Source organism: Xyrauchen texanus, chromosome 11 (genome assembly GCF_025860055.1).
Source record: "Xyrauchen texanus isolate HMW12.3.18 chromosome 11, RBS_HiC_50CHRs, whole genome shotgun sequence".
Lineage (NCBI taxonomy): Eukaryota > Metazoa > Chordata > Actinopteri > Cypriniformes > Catostomidae > Xyrauchen > Xyrauchen texanus.
The window spans coordinates 39,607,400-39,629,957 of NC_068286.1; the positions used below are offsets into that span (position 1 = coordinate 39,607,400).

The 22,558-nt window shown below is 37.6% G+C and overlaps 1 protein-coding gene across 1 annotated transcript in view; it reads left to right on the plus strand.

Moving 5' to 3' along the window:
- Positions 1-22,558, plus strand: part of LOC127651398 (ankyrin-2-like) — a 100,758-nt gene that overhangs the window by 4,054 nt on the left and 74,146 nt on the right. Inside the window, 1 exon segment of the mRNA XM_052137193.1 lies at positions 22,325-22,426. Within this exon segment, the coding sequence (XP_051993153.1) occupies positions 22,325-22,426 (102 nt within the window).

The window sequence follows — 22,558 nt, forward strand, 5'->3', positions numbered from 1 at the left end:
CATCAGAGGTGTTAAGGTAACAAATAAGTCAAGTCATTTTTATTTGTAAAACACTTTTCAAAACACATATCGTTTCAAAGCAGCTTTATAGAATATCATGCATTAACAGAAAATTAAACTGTAATATCTATAAAGTCTTAGAGTCATCACTGTGTAGTTCTATTAAATATGATAAATTTTTTATAAAAATAAATAAGTAATAATTGTATTTATAACCCTAGTGAGCAAGCCAAAGACGAATGTGGAAAGGAACACAAAACTCCATAAGCTGTTGGTTAATGGATAAAAATAACCTTCGTAGAAACCAGGCTTACTGTGGGGGCCAGTTCCCCTCTGTCTAAACAACATGAATATAATTGCAATATTAGTTGCTATACGGAGGGGCGCTCCATCCAACAGGGGTCGGACTTGCTGTCATCCGCTAGAGGGAAGAGGAGTGGTTGAGGACCAGGCGACGCCGTGTCTGGGAACCGGCGAAAAAAATGTTTTTCTCTCTCTCTCTCTCTGTTACTCTGCCTCACTCTTTCCGTCTTCAATTTTCCCTCCCCTTGGCTCCCTCCCAGGTCTTGAAGGGGGGGGGATTGATGACGGCAGTCACAGCCAAAAGGGCAACGCCCAACCCTTCCCCAGAAAGGAGGGGGTATACATCATGCCAAATTGTTGGAATAGATTATTTGTCTCTTGGTCGCCCCGAGGACCCTTATTCTTACATTCTAGTAATGACAGATTTGTTTTCTAAGTATGCTTTTGCATTACCCACTAGGGACCAGTCAGCTATATTTGCAGCAAAGACCCTGTGGAGTGGCTTGATCCAGGGTGTCCTGAACAGATCTTGTTGGACTAGGGGGCAGCTTTTGAGTCGTCCTTGTTCAAGCACCTGTGTTCCTTGCATGATTGTGTTAAAAAGACATACCATCCTCAAGGGAACGAGGCTTGTGAAATATTCAGTCAGACCCTCTTACAATTGCTTGGAGCATTGACAGAGTCTGAGCAAGTACATTGGCTTAGTAAGTTACCTTCAGTACTGCTGGCTTATAATAATACAGTCCATGGTACTACTGGTCTTACTTAGTTGTTTTTGGAAGGCATGCATGTATGCCTGTAGATCTGGCTTTAGGAGTGAGCCCTCCACTACAGGGCCATAACCTGGATGGATGGGTATACCACCATCATCAGACCAAAACCCAGGCATATCAGCTGGTAAAGCAGAGTAGTAATTCAAGACAAATGCAGAACAATTACTGTTATAACCGTCGAGGAAGGTCTGTTCCCTTGTTGCCAGGAGAGATGGTTCTGCAGCAGAATCATCGGAAACTGATCAAAAGCTGCAATGACGTAATTTTCAGCAAGCGAATCTTCGCAGACAAGTGGACATGTCAAGTGTAAACCAGGCTTTACGTGTGCCAATGGTAGATCAAACAATAATTTGCAGATGCCCTCTGGTACCACCCCAGACCCCTAGATGTCACGGACCCCCGTTGAAGACACTTGCTTTAAAGGAATAAATATTTGGAAATACGAAATGCAATCGTTGCATTTACGGCACTTAGCAGTCTATTGCCAAATGATAAGATCATTTCAGATTTTACTGGAAGAGATTTCAAGGAATGTAGACTTGCAAACTAACTTTTTAAATTTTTCTCGTTTCCCTACTCTACAAGGGGGCAGTGGTCTAATTCTACTCACTGAGAACAACAGACCTTCTACGTTATGGTGCTTGTTTTGCAGGTCTAAAAATAGGCTACCTTCAGTCTAGTCACTCCTGCTTCCACACACTGGTTCCCCTCAGGGATAGGTAGTATATTTCTACCTGCAGGGCTGGTTGGGAGGTAGCTTCTTGCACAATCTCTATCTGCACTTCAGCTACATGGATCCAACTGATCCATGTGAGCCTTGATGAATCGAAGAGTGACACAAACATTCCTGTACAGATCACTAGTGGGTGAAATGTTTGGTATCTTCGGCATACTGCCTGGGATGTTCAAGCTAGCAATTTACTTGTCTAGGCAGAGTTTATGTGAAGTATAATACATAAAAACACACAAAGAAAGTTTATGCCTTGCCAAGAATTGTTTTACTGTTGGCATGAAGTCTGGTCCACTTCTGCAGCTTATTCTGTCCAAGAACTGCCCACTTAGACAGGAAGAGACCATCTGCTTGAAATAAAAAATGAGCAACCACAGCTTGTTTTTTGTTTCTTTATGTACCTTTTAGGTGCAGGGTTTTCCTGAAACGATTGCTACTACAGTATGTACAAATGTGGAAAAAACTATTTCAAATAATTGCACATCAGTGTCTGTCTGTGCCTGGCTGTACAGAAAATACCAAGTTTTTTCCCCACAGATGTCACTCAGAAAACAAAGCAGAATATACAGTCTGTGGATATCTAGTTTATATCACATTTATATGAAAACTGTTCATATAGATTCTAGCTCAAAATGAATAATTCTGTTTGGATTTGTGAAAAGTACACTGTTGAATATACGGCATTGCTGATTTTAGAGAGGACATCTGTCCCATCTTTCCATCTACACTATCTGTTCACAGATCACTGCCGTTCATTCAGTTATTCATTCATGCTACATTAACTTTAGACTAATAGGTGCCCTATAACTTTTCAACCTCAGTTATCATACATAGTAACTAACTATTAGACTGATAGTATTAGAATTGAAGAGAGTACAATTATCTATCTAACTTGAACTCTTTACCTTTTTAATATTGAATTGAATTACGAATCCTATATAATGTCTTTGAAGTTTTCACATTATTGATGCTTCCTATTACTATTGCTCATACTTAGAATTAGGGCTCTGAACTTTGTTCTGCACCATTTCGGTTGATCCTGCTTTGACTGTTATCGGAACTATTTTCGTTTGAGGTGCAAAAATCAACTAAAGAAATGGTCACATTGTGTCTAAAAAATAAGATACTCAATATTAACTTCCTATTTATAGAACAGTTGTATAAAAGCAATATCACTTTCGTAGTCATGCTGTTGTACAGAATATCAGCATGGATGTGATTACCTGGAGCCATGCACCTTTGGCTGAATCAAAGCCATGCTGACATGCAGAACAATTTGATATGGCTTAAATATCTTTCAGTAGAGCGTGTTTTTGTTTTTCCAAAAACAAATTTCACTCTTAGTCTTGGTCTGTCCATAACACTCTTTCTCTTTCACTGTGGGGGAGGTATGATGTGATTTACTGGAAGGAGACTGTAATGGAGTAAAATATTTTATTGCATTGCACAGCTGCACACTGTTGCATTGCAGGTTGTGGGTGCCAGGCCAGGCCTGCCCTCTGATGACTGTTTCCATAGCAACCCTGCTACCCAGTGCTGTACAAACATGACTTAAAATTTTAATGATCATTATTACTGACAATGATCATCCATTATCATCATTGCCCACATTATGATTTTGGTTTCATACATAGTATATGTTAGTAAATTATGTACTGTATAATATATGCCAGTATTTGATAGTTTGCAATTATTTGTACCACTAAGACATCAAGGCCAGAATGTTTAGATTATCATTACTATTACAAGATTACCAGGACACATCCACACTTTTTATCCAATGAATTGGCTCCATATACAAATATATCATTGGACAATGAATCAGTAGTACAACAGTAATTAATGGAACAGTGGTTGTGTGTTTCTGGTGTATAGGATGGTAGAAAATGGCTAACAGGTGGAACTGTATTAAGTTTTTTAAGCTAAGATATTGAATTTAGAATTTACAGAATTTTTGCTAATGTGCTGCATATGTCCAGACATAAATTTAACTTAGAAAAACTCCAGTAAGGTATAGAGAGGTTTTCAAAAACATCTGAATAGAAGGGTATTATGTCTTGTTCCATTACCCTAGGATCGGCCACATTATGCCGACTTACTGACAAGCAACCGGTACAACTGAAAACATCTTGCTTCACAACTTACTTTTGGCACCCCTCCATGGACATTTCACGTGTTGTGCCCATCTGCACAATACCTACCATTTTTGGCCACTGGGAGCAGTGTTCTGAATGTCAGAATGCACAGACTGATTTTAGCTAAAGAGGAAAATCAACCTACTTTTCCTGATTTTACTGAGAGATCAGACTGTTGCATAGGGTAATGTTCTTATATTCAGTTATAAAAAATATGTATAATTGTATTGTAATAAAATATAAATTTTGAAATAATATAGAATTATGTTAATATTATTATTAAATCTTATTTTCTAACAGTCGTTTCAGCCTTTTTTTTTTTCTTTTCTTAACATTTCAAAAAATATCTGGCTATTGTTCATTAGTTTATTTTGTCTATTTGAGTGAATTATTAATTTATTTTCTGGGGCTTGGGTGTGTGGGGTTATGAGGTGTGGAAATCCATCTCATATTCTTTAAATATTTATGAAACATCAATCAGGACTTCCCGCAAGAGTGGATAAATGGGATTGATAAATGATGGCTTGAGAATGGGTGAAAAACAGATGCATGTATGGATGGGGTGTAGGAACGATTTGAAAAGTGGATGGATAAGTGGGATGGACGCATGAAAGCATGGTTCCATTAAATCTGTGATAAAAAAAAACAGTAGTGGGGTGAATGTATATATTTTGAATGGTTTTTGTGCCCTAGGATAGATTAATGGATGGTCAAACACAATGCTTTAGTCTTTATGTCTTAATTAGCAGAGGTGTCGGTAGACATGCTCTCTATATATATACAGTATTTAGCAAATACAAATTTTGCTCACACACAGATGGAAGGCATCCCATGACTTTATGTGTCTGCAAGGTGATGCAGTATGCTGCATGATGCTTAAAAGCATTTGTAAGGAGAGGGCAGACAGCATGGCTCAACTCATGCACAATAGTCTGCCCTTCCCAGAGAGCTAATTGAGTAGAGTGTGTTTACGGAGGCTTGTTGGTGATCTGATGTGATTGCTGTCCCATCTGCTGTCTACATACTTTTATTGATCCTTCCTTCTTATGTCTCTCCCTCTCTCACTCTTTTTCTTTCAATATTCTCCTCCACTTTTTCATTTTATCCTCCCAATAGTCTCAGATAGGTTCGCCTGTGCTGCTAAAGTTTTTTTTTAATCATTAATATTAATTTTATCATAATCAGGCAACATTATGCTGGCAAAGCACGTAATATTAGGTCATATGATTCATTATCCATTTTCTTTAGGGAGCGGCTCTTGCACTACACAATAAATTGCTAAGCCGTCGATATATTAGTAACCACCTCAGATGACTGCAGAACAGTTCATCAGCATCAAAATCACATTATCACAGTGTGAGGGAAAACACTTACACTTATTGAATGTGGCTAATCGGTAAACCTTAAAGTACTCACTGTTTCAAACATATGGCAACAAGATGCAAACAATATTCACATTAACATGATTTTAGTGTGATGAATTGCTCACTAACCTTATCTGTGTAAAATTATATCCAATATTACAACTTTGTTGCCATGGCATATAGCCGTAAACCCTAAAACCCTAAAATGACTGTAAAAATTTAAATTTAAACTACTTTATAATACATGAGTTTTAACAGAAGAATTAATGTAAGTGCTATTATAAAATGATAAGCTTCATATTTCAACCATTAAAGCCTCCAGAATTTGAAACCATTCACTTCCATTGCAAGCGCCCCTAATTTAGCTTGTTTCAAAGAAAAGGAGACATGAGTCGAAATTATTTTTTATGATAATCAACATTGTCATAAATGCTATTGGATAAACCCAAAATATTCCTTTAAGATTTGGTACTGTTATAAGCAATAATCCTGCATGTGCCTATTGAACTGATACTTAAAGATATGCACATTTTAACCCACATCTTATTTCACAGTTAATAAGGCAGAAAGTGCTGCCAGATTCACATTAAATTGATCTCAGATGAAGTCATTAAAACATTACTCTCTGTAACGGGCAAAGGATGGGAAAGGGGAAGGTGGGAACTGGCAGAACAGTCAACATAACTTTAATGACAGAAATTAAACTGAAAACAACATAAAACAAAGACTAACACACATAGATATGGCCGAGTGCATCTCTCTCTCTATCGAACTGGCGTCTTCCTTAGCTTGCTGTCCTGCTGATCAGTTGACTCAGCGCCGGTCATGTACCCTCACGGCCCGGCCACACCCTCCTCCTTGTAACACCATCCAGACTGACCAATACCCCCCACCCCCCATGCCCTTTTGGCCGTTCCACCAGCCGGTGGTCAACCCCGCCTCCAGGGACCCTAGGGGAGAGAAGAGGGGAGGGAGAGGGGAGAGGGAAAGGGCAAGAGGGAGACACAGAGAGAGAGAAAAACTTGCTTGTCAATCCCCAGACACACCGTTGACTGTTCCTCAACCACTCCTCTGCCCCCTGGCAGACGACAGACGCTCCTCCCCAGGCAGACGACAATGAGTCCTCTGACCCCTGGTGGATGGAACGGCTCCTCCCCTTCCTGGCGGATGGCAGCGGTTCCTCAGACTCTCTGTGGCTGGCAGTGACGAGGACTCCACGACAGCACATTCGTCCTCCTTCCCAGGTTTCGGCACCAATGTAACGGGTAAAGGATGGGCAAGGAGGAGGCAGGAACCAGCAGAGCAGTCAACGTAACTTTAATGACAGATATTCAGCTTAAAAAAACATCAAATAAAAACGCACACACATACAGTGGCCACGTGCGTCTCTCTCTCTCTCGAACTGGCATCTCTGGCTCCCCTTTATCTCGCTCTCTCGCTGATGAGTTGACTCAGCGCCGGCCATGCACCCTCACAGCCCGGCCATGCCCTTCTCCTCGTCACACTCTCGTTTAGCCAGACTTTTGACTATTAGCATAAAGTCTGGTCCAAATAAGAAGCTGTCTATTATTATAATTTCTTTTTTCTTTTTCCATTACTCATTATGTTTATTGATGGTTTGGCAATATTGTATGTAAACACAGTCATACCAATAAAATACTTTGAAATGAGAAATAAAGATAGAATTGTGAATTGAACAACCACATTTTGTTTCATAATTATGTGCAGTTTAGGGGTGGGTTTATCCGAAATAACTGATACCACAATAATAGGCCATAAGTAATAAGTAATGATTATTTCACAGTCAAAGAAGTACATACCATTCAGCTTGTGTCTAAAACAAAATTCTGACAGTATTTCATGTTTTTGATGCCATTAACCAGGCAAACTTTGGTAAATTCAGTGATTAGTTCTAGAAAAGCACATAGTAGCAGCCTGGTATCTTGTCATTTTCTATGCAGACTAGTGAAATCAATGCACGCTCTCTCCTGAAAGTTAGTCGCCTATTAGATTTAATCTTGCCAGAAGTACTCTCCATTTTTTGTGTGCAAAATCCATCAGATGGTCAGTGAACCGACTGGCCTGTGTAAATGTTCTGTCTGGGGTTGAGATATAGGCTGTCATTGCAGGTTTTTTCTGCAGTCAAGTCACTTTCGTGGCCAAATATTGTAATTTAACTTTGTATTTATTTATTTTTTCCAATGTGCATTCAGAACAGCAAAATAACGCAGTCCAGCTGAGCCAGAGAGATCCAAGTGAGATCCAGACTGGGAAATAGCAACCAGACTTCAAAATGAATTAGTGTGCATACAGTTTCATATCTCCCTCTTAGTCATATTCATTTAAATTGCATGTGGCCTTTCCACCAGAGTACCGGGGAGAAATAAAGAAGCTTCTGGAATCAGAGTCCCCTGCCTTACTGCTATTGGATTAACGTAAATCAGTTTCTTTCCTTGATTGAGGAAACGTGAACTTCTAAGTTAATGTATTATGATTCAGACTTGAGTCAGTGGTGCCTTAGGTGTATGTTAAAAGCATCATCATCATGTACTGCAGTATGCTCTTGAGGCCAAAGTATACTTCATTTGACCAAATCTGGATCGCTCCCCAGTTTTTCTAGACAGTCCTCGCATGTGCGCATCATTTGCGCATGTGCCTGCCATTGACTATACTAAAGAGTATCACAAAGTTATCGTAGTGTGCATGCGCCAACCGCATCCTTGTTCACTCACAATCAAAAGAGTATACAGTACTTTGAAAGGTAACTTGGTCAAATGGGAGCATACTACATCCAATCCAGAATGCAGAAAAATACCCAGACCTTTAGTGTGCATGACAAATCTGTATCAAAGTCATGGTGTATCTTAGCTTCTCCCTTTACAGAAATAGGGGAAAGTTACCCTATTAAGCCCACGTACCATATAAGCCTACTTTCTGTTTTATTTTTAAGTATAAAAATTGTTGTTGCAGTTTCATTTTAACTTTTTTTTGGAGCCAAACAAATGTTTCTTGAGTTATTTGGGAACATGTGCTACCACTGTTCGGTGGCCATTTTGGAAGTTGCTTTAAAACTTCACTGTTTTTGATTACCTTTTTCTGGATTCAGATGAACATATTGGGTGAGGAATTTTAAATGAAGAGATTAATACATAAAATGCAATGATGTTATTTTCTTTGTATTTAACAACAATACTTATTTTTTTAAAAGATAGATTTGATGAGTATCTGGAGCTAGTGCAGAACACTGCATAACATAACATAACATAACATAACATAACATAACATAACATAACATAACATATAGTATATACAATGATACTGAATGCTTACCATTGCTTTTTATGGATGTGGGTGCAAGTGCGAACGTCTGGGTGCAAGGAGCAAGCTCCAGAAATTGGATAAAGCATGTATCAAAGAGTAAATCAATGTAAATGTATTCAAATTTGTTCATGATGAATGTATTTGTTTAGCAAAAGTAATTTTTAAATAATATTCCTTGATAAAATCACCAAATATTCCACATATAGTCTTTTCTGCCACGTTGGTCACCCACAATACCCACTGAAGCTCCACTATTGTTAGGTTCATGGTATTTACATACTGTAGTGCATGTCCAAAAACAACTTGGTATTACCATGATATCTTGTCAAAATCAACAACATCAAAACAACAACAATATATAAATAGATATATAAAAAGTATTTCCATGGTACGTTACTTTCAGGACAAAAAGCACATCTTGAAATCAAGTATAGCCTACTGAAATAGCTGAAATAACAAAGTTGTACATTCATTTTGTAAGGGTGTGGTCCTTAATAGTGTATCTGCATTTGCCTTCTCGCTCTCTGTTTCTCTCATGTCATTCCTGCCGTCATCTCTAGCCTTTTATCTCAATCCCTTCTTTTGTCAGTGTGTGTTTGGGTGTGGTCCCACTGATGAAAACAGAGTCTGTTTCTCTATGTTTCTAGTGAAATTTGAAAGCCAGAGGAGTGATTCAGCCAATGTCCTGACTACTATTTTATTCAGTTTGGCGAGGCTTTTTGACCCATACGTGGAGGCTGACGGTTAAGTTCTTAATATCTGAATCAATATAATTTATCTGTGGAATGGTTGGGACATTTCCCCACTACTTTTTGCCTTGGCCAATTTTGTCCCCACCACATTTTATAAGATTGCTAACACAGAGGAAACATTTCCAGTTCTTAAGCCGGAAATCTAATCAGTTTAGAATATCTTGAAATGATTGTGTGGAACTAATTGGGAGTACGCTTTAATATGGTAAGCAACACAAACCTCTAACTACACATTATTTCAATATAAATGTACAGCTTATTAATAAACACTTTTATTAACTTGTATACTGAATAATGTAGCAGCAAAATTAACAGTATTTCTAGTCTTTAAGTCTTTAGTAGAAAAGAAATCAGTGTTTTATTTTAGAATTTTCTTTCTTTTTTTTTTTCAAAATATTTTTCAACTTACATCTTGACTTTATAAGGATTCAGATCTCTTTTTTGTTCAATAATTTTTTTTAGTTTTCATTCACACATTCAATTTAAATATCATTATAATTTGTAAACAAATACTAATGATTCCAATAATAATAAATAGTTATTAATATTATTATTATTGACTTTTAATTGTAAATACATCAGTAATATATTTAAGTTGTGCACTTTTTAAACCCTCATGCTTTTATTTTGACATTCCATCCAAACTCTCCAGGAAGTCCTGTATTTGTCTGTTTGTAGGCAAGTTCACAATAGTTTAATTAGCTTCTTATTCAAATTCAGGTCAAGTGCACCTCCAGTGTCGTTCTAAATGCATATTATAAGTGAACCGAACTATTGAGCATCTACATCTGAGATGTTCTTCGTGAGTAGCGCTCAAATATTGCCCAACGCTTGAAGGCAAAAAATAGCCGTGGGTGTGCGTGTAAACAGAGCAGCACCATTCAATAACGCACTGGCGCTGCACATACTATATATTTACTTATTAAACACAGCCTTTTGTGATTCACAGAGCTATTGCACGTCTTCAAGTGGCTGATCACTTCACTTCTGGTGAGGGGTCTTTAATGTGAAATTAGGGAAAAACTAGTTAATTGCAATGTCTTTTGCTTTTTTTAACGCTTCTATAAGATTCAGTGATATTTTTGTTTGTATTTTGCGCTGTTACGCTCGTTTAAATTCTCAAAGAAACTCGTCACTCACACACACCGATCACTTGATGATTATCTAATCAAAATGACAAAATAATACGTATTACTGTGAGGATAAAAATTAATTAAAATCAGATGCAGTTCTGAATTTTTCTTTTGACTGAATGAAGATACTTTTCTCAAATCTCTCACTACCTTTAAATATACAACTTCGCTGTCTTAAGCATAAACGTGACTGGAAATAAACTAATGCAAATAGATGTTAAGGAATTTTATTTAAACATTTGTCCTACCGACTTGCATGTTTTTTGTCACATTGTTCTAACTGCATGAGGTTAGCCTTAATGTTAGCATCCTCTCAGTCTGGTCTGCAAACATACTGCTGTTCTCTACTAATGCAGCATCTATTCAAGTAATTAATTACATGACAACATGTACTGTATACATACCTTTTAGTTGTTGGTGTTTTAAATCTGCATTGTTCAGCTCCGTGCAGTGTTCCGCTGCATTCAACGTGCCGTCTCACGTGTCAAAACAACCACCACGAGGCATCGGTGATAGTTTTTATTTTGCTTCTCATTCTGTATATTGACAGTGCGCCCTTCCCAGCCGCTCCAGCACTGGACACAATGGGGAAAAGTATCGGTGTTGATTTTTGCCGATAACGATAGTTTCAGAAATCGTTATCGGTGCTGATTAATCGGCAAAACCGATATATTGGCCAACCTGTAGTTTCTATTTCATTTGTGTGTTTTAATGAGTGGTGATCCAGCACTGGAATGTGCTGTTTTTAATATTATGATGAGTGCTTGATGCAAATGTAATAAGTGCTGTTACATGACTGTTGCAATGTTCTATCATGCACACTTTACTTTTCTACAGCTTGTGATCCTTTCCAGTGAAATCGCAATGCAAAATACAAACAAACGCATCCCTGTGGATGATGTACATCAACTGATGTAAAGATTCAATTAAAATTAAAAAGTGTTACCACTAGACTAATCAACTGGCTGGCTGTTCCTTGTATACCTAAAATATTCATGAATTTATATTAGCCCATAATACAGCAGTTCCCAAACCTTTGACATCTGTCAATCACCCCCATCACTCAATCTTGGCTTAACATCACATTTTTAACTACAATAACCAATTGTACATTTTTACTGCGTATCAGAAAACATTAAATACACTTCAGTTAAAAATAAATAATGATAATTATTGCTGCTTACCTTCTGGTAGTGAGATTGATGGGCCTGCATGTTTGTACACAGATCATCCAAAATTTTGTGAAATCATTCCCGGCATCAAGCCTTTGTAAATTTTTGGTTTTCAAAAATGTCAGTGCAGAAAAGCCTGTCTCGCATAAGTATTTGGTTGCAAATGGCATCAATACCTGCAGTGCTTGCTTTTATATCCCTGGATACTCCACCATTACTGATGTTTTTTGTTTTGTTTTTATAAGTATACTGTGTCTCCCATCAGATGATATCTCCAGCAATTGTTCTTGCTCTTGAAATTAAATATATGAGATTGAATGAGTGACATCAAAAGGTCTGAGAATCCTACAGTAGGGGGAAAGTAAGTCTGCAGATTTTGGCTGAGGTTGTTGAGATGTTCAATTATTAGTCCTTTGATGCGATCACTCAGCAAAGTTTCCTGTGACTGGACAAATTCACAAAGCAGAGGAAAACACTTTTTTTTTTGGATAAGGATTTATTCCTTATCCGGTTGGACCAGAAAATGAGTGCTTGAACTCTGTCCTGGGTGTTGAAAACACTGGTACTGGGACCCTGAAGACTTAAAATAAGTTCATTCAGAGTAGAAAATATGTCTGCCAGGTACACAGATCTCGTCGTGTAAGTTAGAAGATGTAGTGAAACAGGTTATTAAAAAAAAATAAAAAATTCTTGGACTTTACATCTGAGCTTAAAAAATCTGGATCGGATCTTTCCACATGATAACCAGTGCACTTCTGTGTGCAGTAAAAATATATTGTGCCCATTTAATAAAGCCTAGTGCCAAAAATCAGTGAATTTAACGGACGTGATTTAATCAAATTCACGATATTCATGACATCATTAGTACAGACACAAGTTCATCTGGCATGTATTTTGTTGCTAGGGCCTATCGGTGTATACTGCTGTGTACCCAGGATCTGATGGTGCAACTTTTCGGATAATAGCCACTACCCCTTTGTGTCTCCCTGGCCTTAATGGACTATTTTCTTAAATAAATAACAGACATACACCAGAAGATTAGATCATTGTTTTTTACTCTGCTTATTAGTTGGCTGGGGATGTTAGTAGAACTTGAGTCTATTTGAGAGGGATTCTGTTCAGCATCTTTGCAGCTTTCTCCCTGATCATACAGTTTACCATGTCTTTGGCGACATGTACGCACAGATTTTCTCCAATTATGTGGGGAATGTTTCTTTTAGCTATGTGGTAGCTTGCCAGATATGAAGCGCTCTGTGCATTTTTGGAAGATCCTAAGCCTGAATGGGAGTGGATTTTTTAGCTGTTCTTCTAATTTTCCTTGGAAAAAAGATCAAAGTTTATGAGTGGCAAACAATAAATATAATGATACAGTATATCCCCATGGGAATGCTTCTTTCTCAAATCAATTGTTGTTTGCTATTATTGCAGGATCTTTTATTATACTAATGTTAACCTGCATTAAAGTTCTACATTAACTACTGGCAAGAAGAGAAAGGCTGCAATACAACCTATGACTAAAACAATGCCCACATAGCTATTTTGCAATTAGTTAAAGGGATAGTTTACCCAAAAATGAAAATGATCTTATTATTTACTCACATTCATGATATCCCAGGTGTGTAAAACTTTCTTTCTTCACCAGAACACATTTGTAGAAAAATAGAAACATGTCTCAGCTCATTAGGTCCTTAAAATGCAAGTGGATGGTGATTTCTCTTTTGAAGCTCCAAAAATCACAGAGTCAGCATTTAATTTAAACTTTAACATACCGATTTATTGATGAGATCTGGGAAGCTAAATCAAATCTGCCAACTCTTTGTTGCAGATTTGTGTTGTAACATCGGTAACATTGTCACAAAGCCAAAGTAAATATACCAGCAAACAATGCGGGTCTGGAAAGCAGATATTTTGAAGGGCTTGTGTGATCGTGAATACAGATGAACAAACAGAGCAGATTTACAGATGCTGACGGTCTACAAAAGACTCAGAGTCAGGTTGATGATCGTTAAGATGCAACCATTTTATAACTATTTTGTAAATTGTTTTAGTGCTGTTAGGCTTCTGAAATGTGTAGTATAACACAGTATAAACCGATTTCAAGCGATTTCCCCAAAAGGAATCGACTCTAGCTCGATTCTCGATTCCTAACGCCTTGGAATAGATTCTTTTTGGAATCTATTCATGCCAGTGAGTGGAGAGAGAGATTCACCTTCACGTTGAATCAGTATCAGGTACAATTAATTAACAAAACATGTTACACACTTCTGTGGGCTTAAAAGTAAAATTTTTACTTGTCACAAAAAAACTGCACGTCAAACAACTTTGAATGCTAAATCATTGGATTTCTATTCCCCCCATGATACCATGACCTTTCAAAAGTCTGTAAAATTACTTTGAGTTATTTGAAGTTTATAACGCTGTTGTTTCATTTATGTTTTTCTTTATTTTGTGGTGTTAGTCATATGTGGTCAAGCATAACATGTCCACGCTATTATGGGAAGATATATGGGAAATTAATATAATTTACAAATTCCTATAAACACATTTATGTTAACAGAAATAAATAATAAATATTAATTTACAAATATGTTTCCTAGATATCAATCACAGACCAGGCTCATATATCCACTGAATGTCCACCCTGTTATTGTCCACCCTGATGCTGCCCATTTAACTGGATGGACATCTGAATATTTTAGTAATTTAGCTTGACAAGTATGACTAATGCAATCTTTAATATGTCCCTGTAGTGATGAAACATGAAGAAACTTGTAAAATAGGTTTTATTTTTCAAAGGTTTCAAAGCCAGAATCTCGCAGAATTGTATAAATGAAAATCTGAATTTTTGGAGCTTCAATAGAGAAATCTCCATTCACTTGAATTTTAAGGACCTACTGACCTATGATATGTTTCTATTGTTCTTCAAATGTGTTCTGGTGAAGAAAGAAAATCATACCACACCTGTGGTATCAAGATTGTGAACTATCCCTTTAACATTGTTTTCCAGCCTAGCTGACGTCAGCTAAAAAGTTGTTGATGGAGCAAGTTATAAAGATGAAAAACATTATTTTCTTTTAAGTAACCAATAAGACCAGAAATATGTATTATTAATAATGTATACAGGGTCAGTTTTGACTTCATGTTGACATTAAAGCTAGTGCATTAAAAGGAGAGATCTGAGAAACAAGAGGGAGGGTAGATTGTCAGTGAGCTATTATGATAGATCGATGTGTTGACTAATGGCTTAATGAAAAACACTGGAAGCAGCCAAGAATGTATTACAGAAGACGTATGTTGAAAAGTGCACACTCAACTATTAGAGTATACAGTAAACACTGCCTGCATTAACACTGGCACGCAATATAATCCCCTAAAAACAGGTCAGAACTCAATGCCCACGAGCAAAGATGGCAGCAAGCAGATCGCGTACTTAGGTTGTTTGGTGTGTGTAACCTTGCACATATTCACCAGCACACGTGATGTTCTGGGTTGTTTGCCAAAAGGTTGTAGGTTTAAGTCTTATGAGGGATAATACATCACTATACCTTTGAGCAAGCCACTTAACGCTAGCTTGCACCAGGGAGACTGTCCCTTTCATAAATGTACTGTTACTTTTAAGTCAAGAAACAGCATCTGCTAAATGCCTGTTTAGCTGCAAAATCTCATGATTTTTAGCAGAGGCTCATGACTCAGCACAATTTACCAGCCTGAGCACTACAGAGCTATGATGGACGAAACATCAGCATCCTTGGTAATGATGTTCAGTAAGTGAGGAGATTATGATAAGTTGTTGTCTCCTGGGAGCATAGCCCTCTCCACACTGATAGTTGATACCTGGCACCTCCATACAAACTGCTCATGTTTAGCACTGTATTGATTCTGTCCTCTGCTTGTCAATAGACACTACAAGACCTGTTCAAGCTCAAATGGACTGAATGTCAAAAACGTTTCTTGCTGGCTGTGAGGTGTTACAGCTCTTTTTACAGCCTGATCTTTATCTGCTGCTTAATGATTAATGATCAAATTGATGTTATCATAATACTTTCTCTCATAATCCACCAGGGCAATTAATTAATAGTGGTGCTTGCAAAGGGAAACATTGCAGGAGGTAAGAGTTTGGGGGCTGCTGTGGCTCAGGTGGTTGAGCGGGTCGGCTGCTAATCACAGGGTTGGCAGTTCGATTCCCAGCCCACATGACTCCACATGCCGAAGTGTCCTTGGGCAAGACACTGAACCTCAAGTTGCTCCCAATGGCAGGCTAGCACCTTGCATGGCAACTCTGCCGTCATTGGTGAATGGGTGAATGGGACACAGTGTTAAGCGCTTTGGTAAACTTTAAGGTTAAAAAAAGCACTATATAAGTGCAGACCATTTACCAAGGGAACAGAACAAACTCCTCACTCCTCACCGTAATTATAAAACCTCAGCACAGAACTCATCCCTTAACGTTTGTGCTACGGACTTGAAATATACCTCAAATCGTGTGGCTTGTTGAGACTTGGCGGTGGGTCCTTTTTCTTTTTTGACCAGTAAGCAACAATGCTGCACCCATCCTAAACACACTAACAACCACCCAAAACACCCTAGCAACTACATACTGTTGAAATGTGCTAAACACCTTTCAGAGCACCCTAGCATCAAAGTTAGTCACACAAACATGTCGGCACCCTGGGAGGTGTACAAAGTTAGCAATAAACATTCACTTTTATTAAATAATATCAATCAATGAGTTATAGTTCCTACATTACATGATATTAAAACGTTAAAGTGTTTAGAGAGAAATGTGCAAAACATTGTAAAGTATACTCTCTTTTGATAATCGAACACCTGTAGCAAAAATGCTAGCATTGCAGCATTATTCATCCATTGGGTTGCTCAGAGAGGTCTAAGCTAACGGGAGATTAAAGATCAGTGATATCAAGTAATAGCCCACATCCGACTTTGAATGGTAGCATCAGCCTTCAGTTCTCTTTTGTTTATATTAAATGTACAGTCCAAAGAAACTAGATAATTTGGAGTTAAAAGTAAAATCAGCATTTAAATGCTGTAAAATGCAGTTTATTCCACTGAAAATGTGAAATATCTTTCAAGATGGCCAGTCCTAATCAAACCATTTTGATTGATTTTATACAACTTTATAGGAATATAATATTCTTGATAGCTTACTGTTATCTGGTTGGTTATGATTGTGACTAACCTCAAGCAAAAAGGTTAAGATCAATAAGTAGGTTGGAGTAACTCATCCATTCTTGTCCTAATTTTCTCTGGAAAATTAGGTGTCTTTGCGACCGTTACATAGCTCTTTCTCTGGTCTTTAGAGGATCAGTTTTCATAAAGGATCAATGCTCTATAGATTTTCTTCTGCATTTAGCTACTTGTTAGTGCTTTTGCACATTAATAAATGACATAGGTGCAGCACTTGTCTTAGGCCCATATATTCTTTTTGAGCTTTGTATCTTATAAGCATAAACAGTTAATCGTTCAAGGTGTGTCTACAAACCTAAACCTAAAAGATTAAACGTGTTACCATAGTAATTATATACAATCACAGCAGTTAATCGTTCAAGGTGTGTCTACAAACCTAAACCTAAAAGATTAAACGTGTTACCAAAGTAATTATATACAATCACAGCAGTTAATCGTTCAAGGTGTGTCTACAAACCTAAACCTAAAAGATTAAACGTGTTACCATAGTAATTATATACAATCACAGCAGAGCCCTTAAGAATCTGTAACAAAATGTTACCATGGCTGTGCTGGTGTAATGATAATTTGGTGGAAATTATGTAGATTTATACTTGTAAATAATGTATTGTATTTGGGCGTGGAAGTGCACTGTATTTTAAATATAACTAAAGGCAGGTACTATTTTTCATAGCTTTCATAGCATGTTTAATAGAAACCTTGGTTACATTGGTCTAACCATAATAATGAGGAGCCATGCATGCATGGTTGCATACCAGTGGTTACTATGGTCTTAAAATAAATTTCCTGCCATGGTTAAACTGTAGCTACACATTATCTATTGTTAATTTTCCTATTAACAATGAATCTATTATAATTGTTAATTTTATTGTTATAATTAATTATAAGATTATTGTGAATTAGGATACTTTTATAGAGGAACTCTATAAACTGACTTGTAAGACTCACATAGAGGAGGACGGTTGGATAGTGTGGGGTTTAACCACCAGGTGTCAGTGTGTTGACATGCAATCAAGTCTTTATTTCTATGTGTGCAATACAGTCAGATGTAGTAGCACTACTCTCATGGAGACCAAAAGGTGGAGTAGAAGCATTTTTATTGAGACTGTGCCTTGCCATGTAGTGTTGAGTTTGATATAGTTATACTGTATATATGCATGTGCGTGTGGTGTGTGTCTGTGTGCGTTACATCTATCTGAGCTTTCTATCCTTCTGACAACGTGAGACCAGACAACTAATTAGTGCAGAAATCACTGTTAGTTATTATTGGTATAATACATTTAAAAAAAATCCTTTTTAGAAGACACATTGCAAGAAGAGATATAGAAAGTGTTGAGACTTGAGTCGTTGAGTGGAATAAAGCTGTATTATGATTGGCTGTTTTGAAAAAGTGACCTCTGATTAAAAAGAACATAAATCTGAGACTGGCTAAATAAATAATAAAAGAAAATGTATTTGTGAATCAAAACCTGTCAGGTCTAGAAATACACAATACTAGCTTATTGAAATATGACGATTTGCAAAGGCATATTCAACAATCAAAACATATATCTTAATGTTTTTACAGATTTGAAAATGTTTGTGTGCACTGAAAAATACAAGCTAAAGCAATGTTCCGGGTTCAATACAAGTTAAGGTCAATCGAGTCAAAATGCATTTTTGTGGTAATCAATAGTATGCCACAAATGCTGTCGATTGAGCTTAACTTATATTGAACCCCGTATATACCTTTAACACACTTGTGTATTTGTGGATAATGTTTTTAGAATGTGAATTTGTTGTATGCATTTGTGGATTGTAATTTGTTGGCCTAAATATATTTATTTGGACTATTTGGACCCACAAGTAAGATGCTTTCGACATTAGAGAGGAGATCCGAGGAGATCCTCGCTAAGGGAGATTCCCTGCTTCATTGCCTCTGCATTAGTACCTTAGCAGATAATGTCCATTCCCGCTGGACTGTGATCCCAATCACCGCCATCAGTGAACGTGACTCACGTTATGCCTCCTACACACTACACGACTTTCAAAGACTTCGGATTGTGGTACCGTTTATATTACACTGCTGTCTGTCTTGTCATTGAAGTCGTAAGGTTTTCAAATTACACGAGGAATCTGCGACAGGGGTGAACACATTACAAAACATTTCACTATTGACGAATCCCCGACGAATCTGACTGGAGTACATGCGAAAAGTGACACGAGATCCGAAAACAAATGCATGATCATATTTTATGCATTTGGGAATATGTTACAATATGAAGAAGTACCTCCTACTGAAAAATCAACCTATTTGCTTACCTGACTGTCCAAGAGAATTGGCAATTTCTCTCCAACTTTTCTCTTTCACCACCCGGTTGTGCTACAGTTCAGATGAAACATCAAATAGGCACTGGCGCTCTTGCCAATGTTCCACAAATTTTTCCTCCATTTCTTCGGTCCAATGAGACTTTCTTGATACCGCAGCCATGCTAGTTGATGTACTGCTGCAGGTACATCAGGACTGCTCTGTTTCTTGCTCTCTCATTGGCTGAAGGTCAACGCTGCGTTTGTATTCAGTCAAAACACGTTTCACATATTTAACATTCTAGATATCTCGCTGACATCGGCGATGCGGCGTTACTTCTCTCAGATTGCATCTTTGATAATTCATACATTGCGTTCATCACTCACGGGAGCGAGCTCCAATTTTCCTATGAATTCGGGCTTTTGACGGCAATTGAAAATCGGGCCTAAAATCATGTAGTATAAACTCGGCATTACGGGAGCATTGTGGAATAGAAGCGAAACGGCAAGATGTGCCTGCCTTGGAGGAGCATTTTTTTGGGGGGAAAGTCTGGACAAGTCTGCTCCAATAGCAATCCATCAGGAGTATTGGCTAGCATATAAAAAGAAAGATGGATTTTGTCAAATAGGTGTTACGATTGTAGGAGGAGGCAGACGAGGAGTGAGGATCTACACGCAGGTTTTTATTAAACAAAGTGAAAACAGACAAAACAGGAACAAAGGAAATATCCACGATGGGAAAACAGAAACCAAAAACACGAAAACATCAAGGGTACACGAACTGGGTAAACAAGGCAGTCCAAGGGGGCACATAGGGCAAGCAGGTAGTCCACGGGGAGCCTGGGAGCTGGCCACAGGACAGGGACAGGTTTAGGAGGCCTGGGAGCTGGCCACAGGACAGGGACAGGTTCAGGAGGCCTCCCTCGGCTCCACCTCCTGAGCCTTCTACGACCATGGCTGTGGTCCTGAGGCCTACTCCCAGGCCTCCTGAACATTCTAGCATCATGGTGGTCAGTTTTGCAGAGCAAGCACCACTCACATTTTCGACGATAATCAGTACATAATCACTAACTTTTTGCCCTGTTATTCATACAATGCTGTCTTATGACATCAAAACACTTTTACTTTACTGCATTATAACTCTGTGTACATTAAGCTGTAACATAATAATCTCACGGGAAGTCAGCATGTTGGTTCCGAGAGTTCCAGTACCCTATGATCGGCCATGTTATGCCGATCTCCTATCTGACATTTTTGCATCATCTCCAGTGTGATTAACTGAAAGTGCATTGCGTCTGTAGTATGGGTATGGAGTTATATATGTGCCAAAAATATGTACAAAATTATATTTTGAGCAAGCAAAAATGTTTTGCGTGCACAAGATAATATTTTGAGCGCACAAAAAGCTATTTTGTACATGCTTGAACTCAGTTTTGTACTCTGCATGTGCTCGGAACTTTAGACTGCTCATTTGCTTTTCCAACCATATTCCGACAAGTCCCGCCTGCTACATCAGGATTGGCTATTAAAAGCTGCTTACAAGCGCTCTGCTATTGGACAGTTGAGGTAGTTACAGCAACCATGAACATCTCAGTATTAATATTGCAGGAGAGCCAACAGGCACAATGCTCCATGTTGAGTATACACTTTATATACTGTATGCAGTGACAATTACAAAAGATATTTAACCTGTGGATTATAGACATACCAGGAATACTGTAAGGCTTAACTTACTGTAATGTAAGTTTTTCAAAATATTGTATCCTGGGATCTGCAATGCTAAGGAATTCTTTAGATTTTTTTTTTTTTTAATTTTTGCAGTCTCAAACAATGGTTTCAAACAGATAGTTAGCTGGCTAGTAAGTCTATTGGCAGTGCACAGTCTAAAAAATAAATTTAATAAAAGTTAAATAAAAACAGTTACATTTATAAAATAACTGCTTTTGTGTGGTCATAGTGTTATACATTCCTTTCCTGAAAACAAACTATCCCCTTCTCCTCTTCCTCTTGTTTTTATTAACAGTATGATCTGTGTTCTAGCCAGCCAATCAAAATGTACCACCTCGTCTCTAATTGGCTGAAATTCTGGCACATTATAATGCTGTAAACTTGTTGAGCAAACAAGCAGTCAAAGCTATGAGCGCATGCAGTGTAGGTAAAAGAGAGCGAGTGAGATCTTGCACATGCAAAAAACAGTGGTTACATACATTTCAGAATTCTGTGCAAATTCACATTCAAATAAACTTTATTCAAGTGCAAAATGGATTTTTGTTTCCTCAAAGTGAATTAATCTTTGCAAGAAGATAAACTGCTTCACAAAACTGATTTTACGCGAACACAAAATACCTTTTGTGCTCTCAAAATATCCTCTTGCGAGTGCAGAAACTTTTTGTGTGATCAAAATAAAATCTTTCACACTCACAGTATAATTTTTCACACACAGAACATTTTTGTGCTCTCAAAATACCATATTACGTGCTCAAAATATAAAATTTTGTGTGCAGAATTGTGGCACATATATAACTCCATCTATGGGAGACCGAGGTTCAAATCCCATTTTCAAACCAAGAAGTAATCTTGTTCGCATAATCAGTTACATGCGCAATTTGGATGTTGTATTTTTTTTCCCTCAAACATTACATTTTTACTCCACTGATAGTTAGGTTTAGATTTGGGTTTTGGGTTGGGGGGTACATTTTATAAAATATATATTCCTATCTCCATTCCTATTTCATCAAATGGTTTATTAAGTGCCTAGGAGTGTTGGTTATTCATGTTTTTGACATGTTACAGACATTACAGCTGATTTTTTACTGTAATGTCTGGGGGGTGCTATTGGGAATTCTGAATTTAATTGATTGGTGCATAATATGGTTGTATGATTGCGCTGCTTTAACGCTCCTATTGCATTTGGGCCATTTTTGACCCGGGAAAGTTAAATAGTATTAATATTGTATTCTTGAGTTGTACAGTTGTATTGTTGTTGTTTAGTTGAAAAGGATTTCATCAATTTTGACCACCAAAAATGCAAAACGTGCATGCAGATTCTGAATGCAATAGGGGTTAAGATTGAATACTTCCTTGTCATTCTTGTTTTCTGGCTATGTACTGATGTTTTCTAATGTGTTCACTGTTGTCTTATCTTTGCAGTCGGACAGTAATACCAGCTTCCTTAGAGCAGCCAGGTCAGGTAATATTGAAAAGGTTCTGGAGTTCCTTAAGGGCGGACAAGACATTGCCACCTCCAACCAGGTAATTTTAAATTTGAAACTAATTTAAAATATAGTTCATCACTATATTAAACTAAGACAATATAGTGATGAACATAACAAAACAAAGTTACTCCCAGCCCATTTAGAAGTCCAAGTATTAGAATAAAGTTCT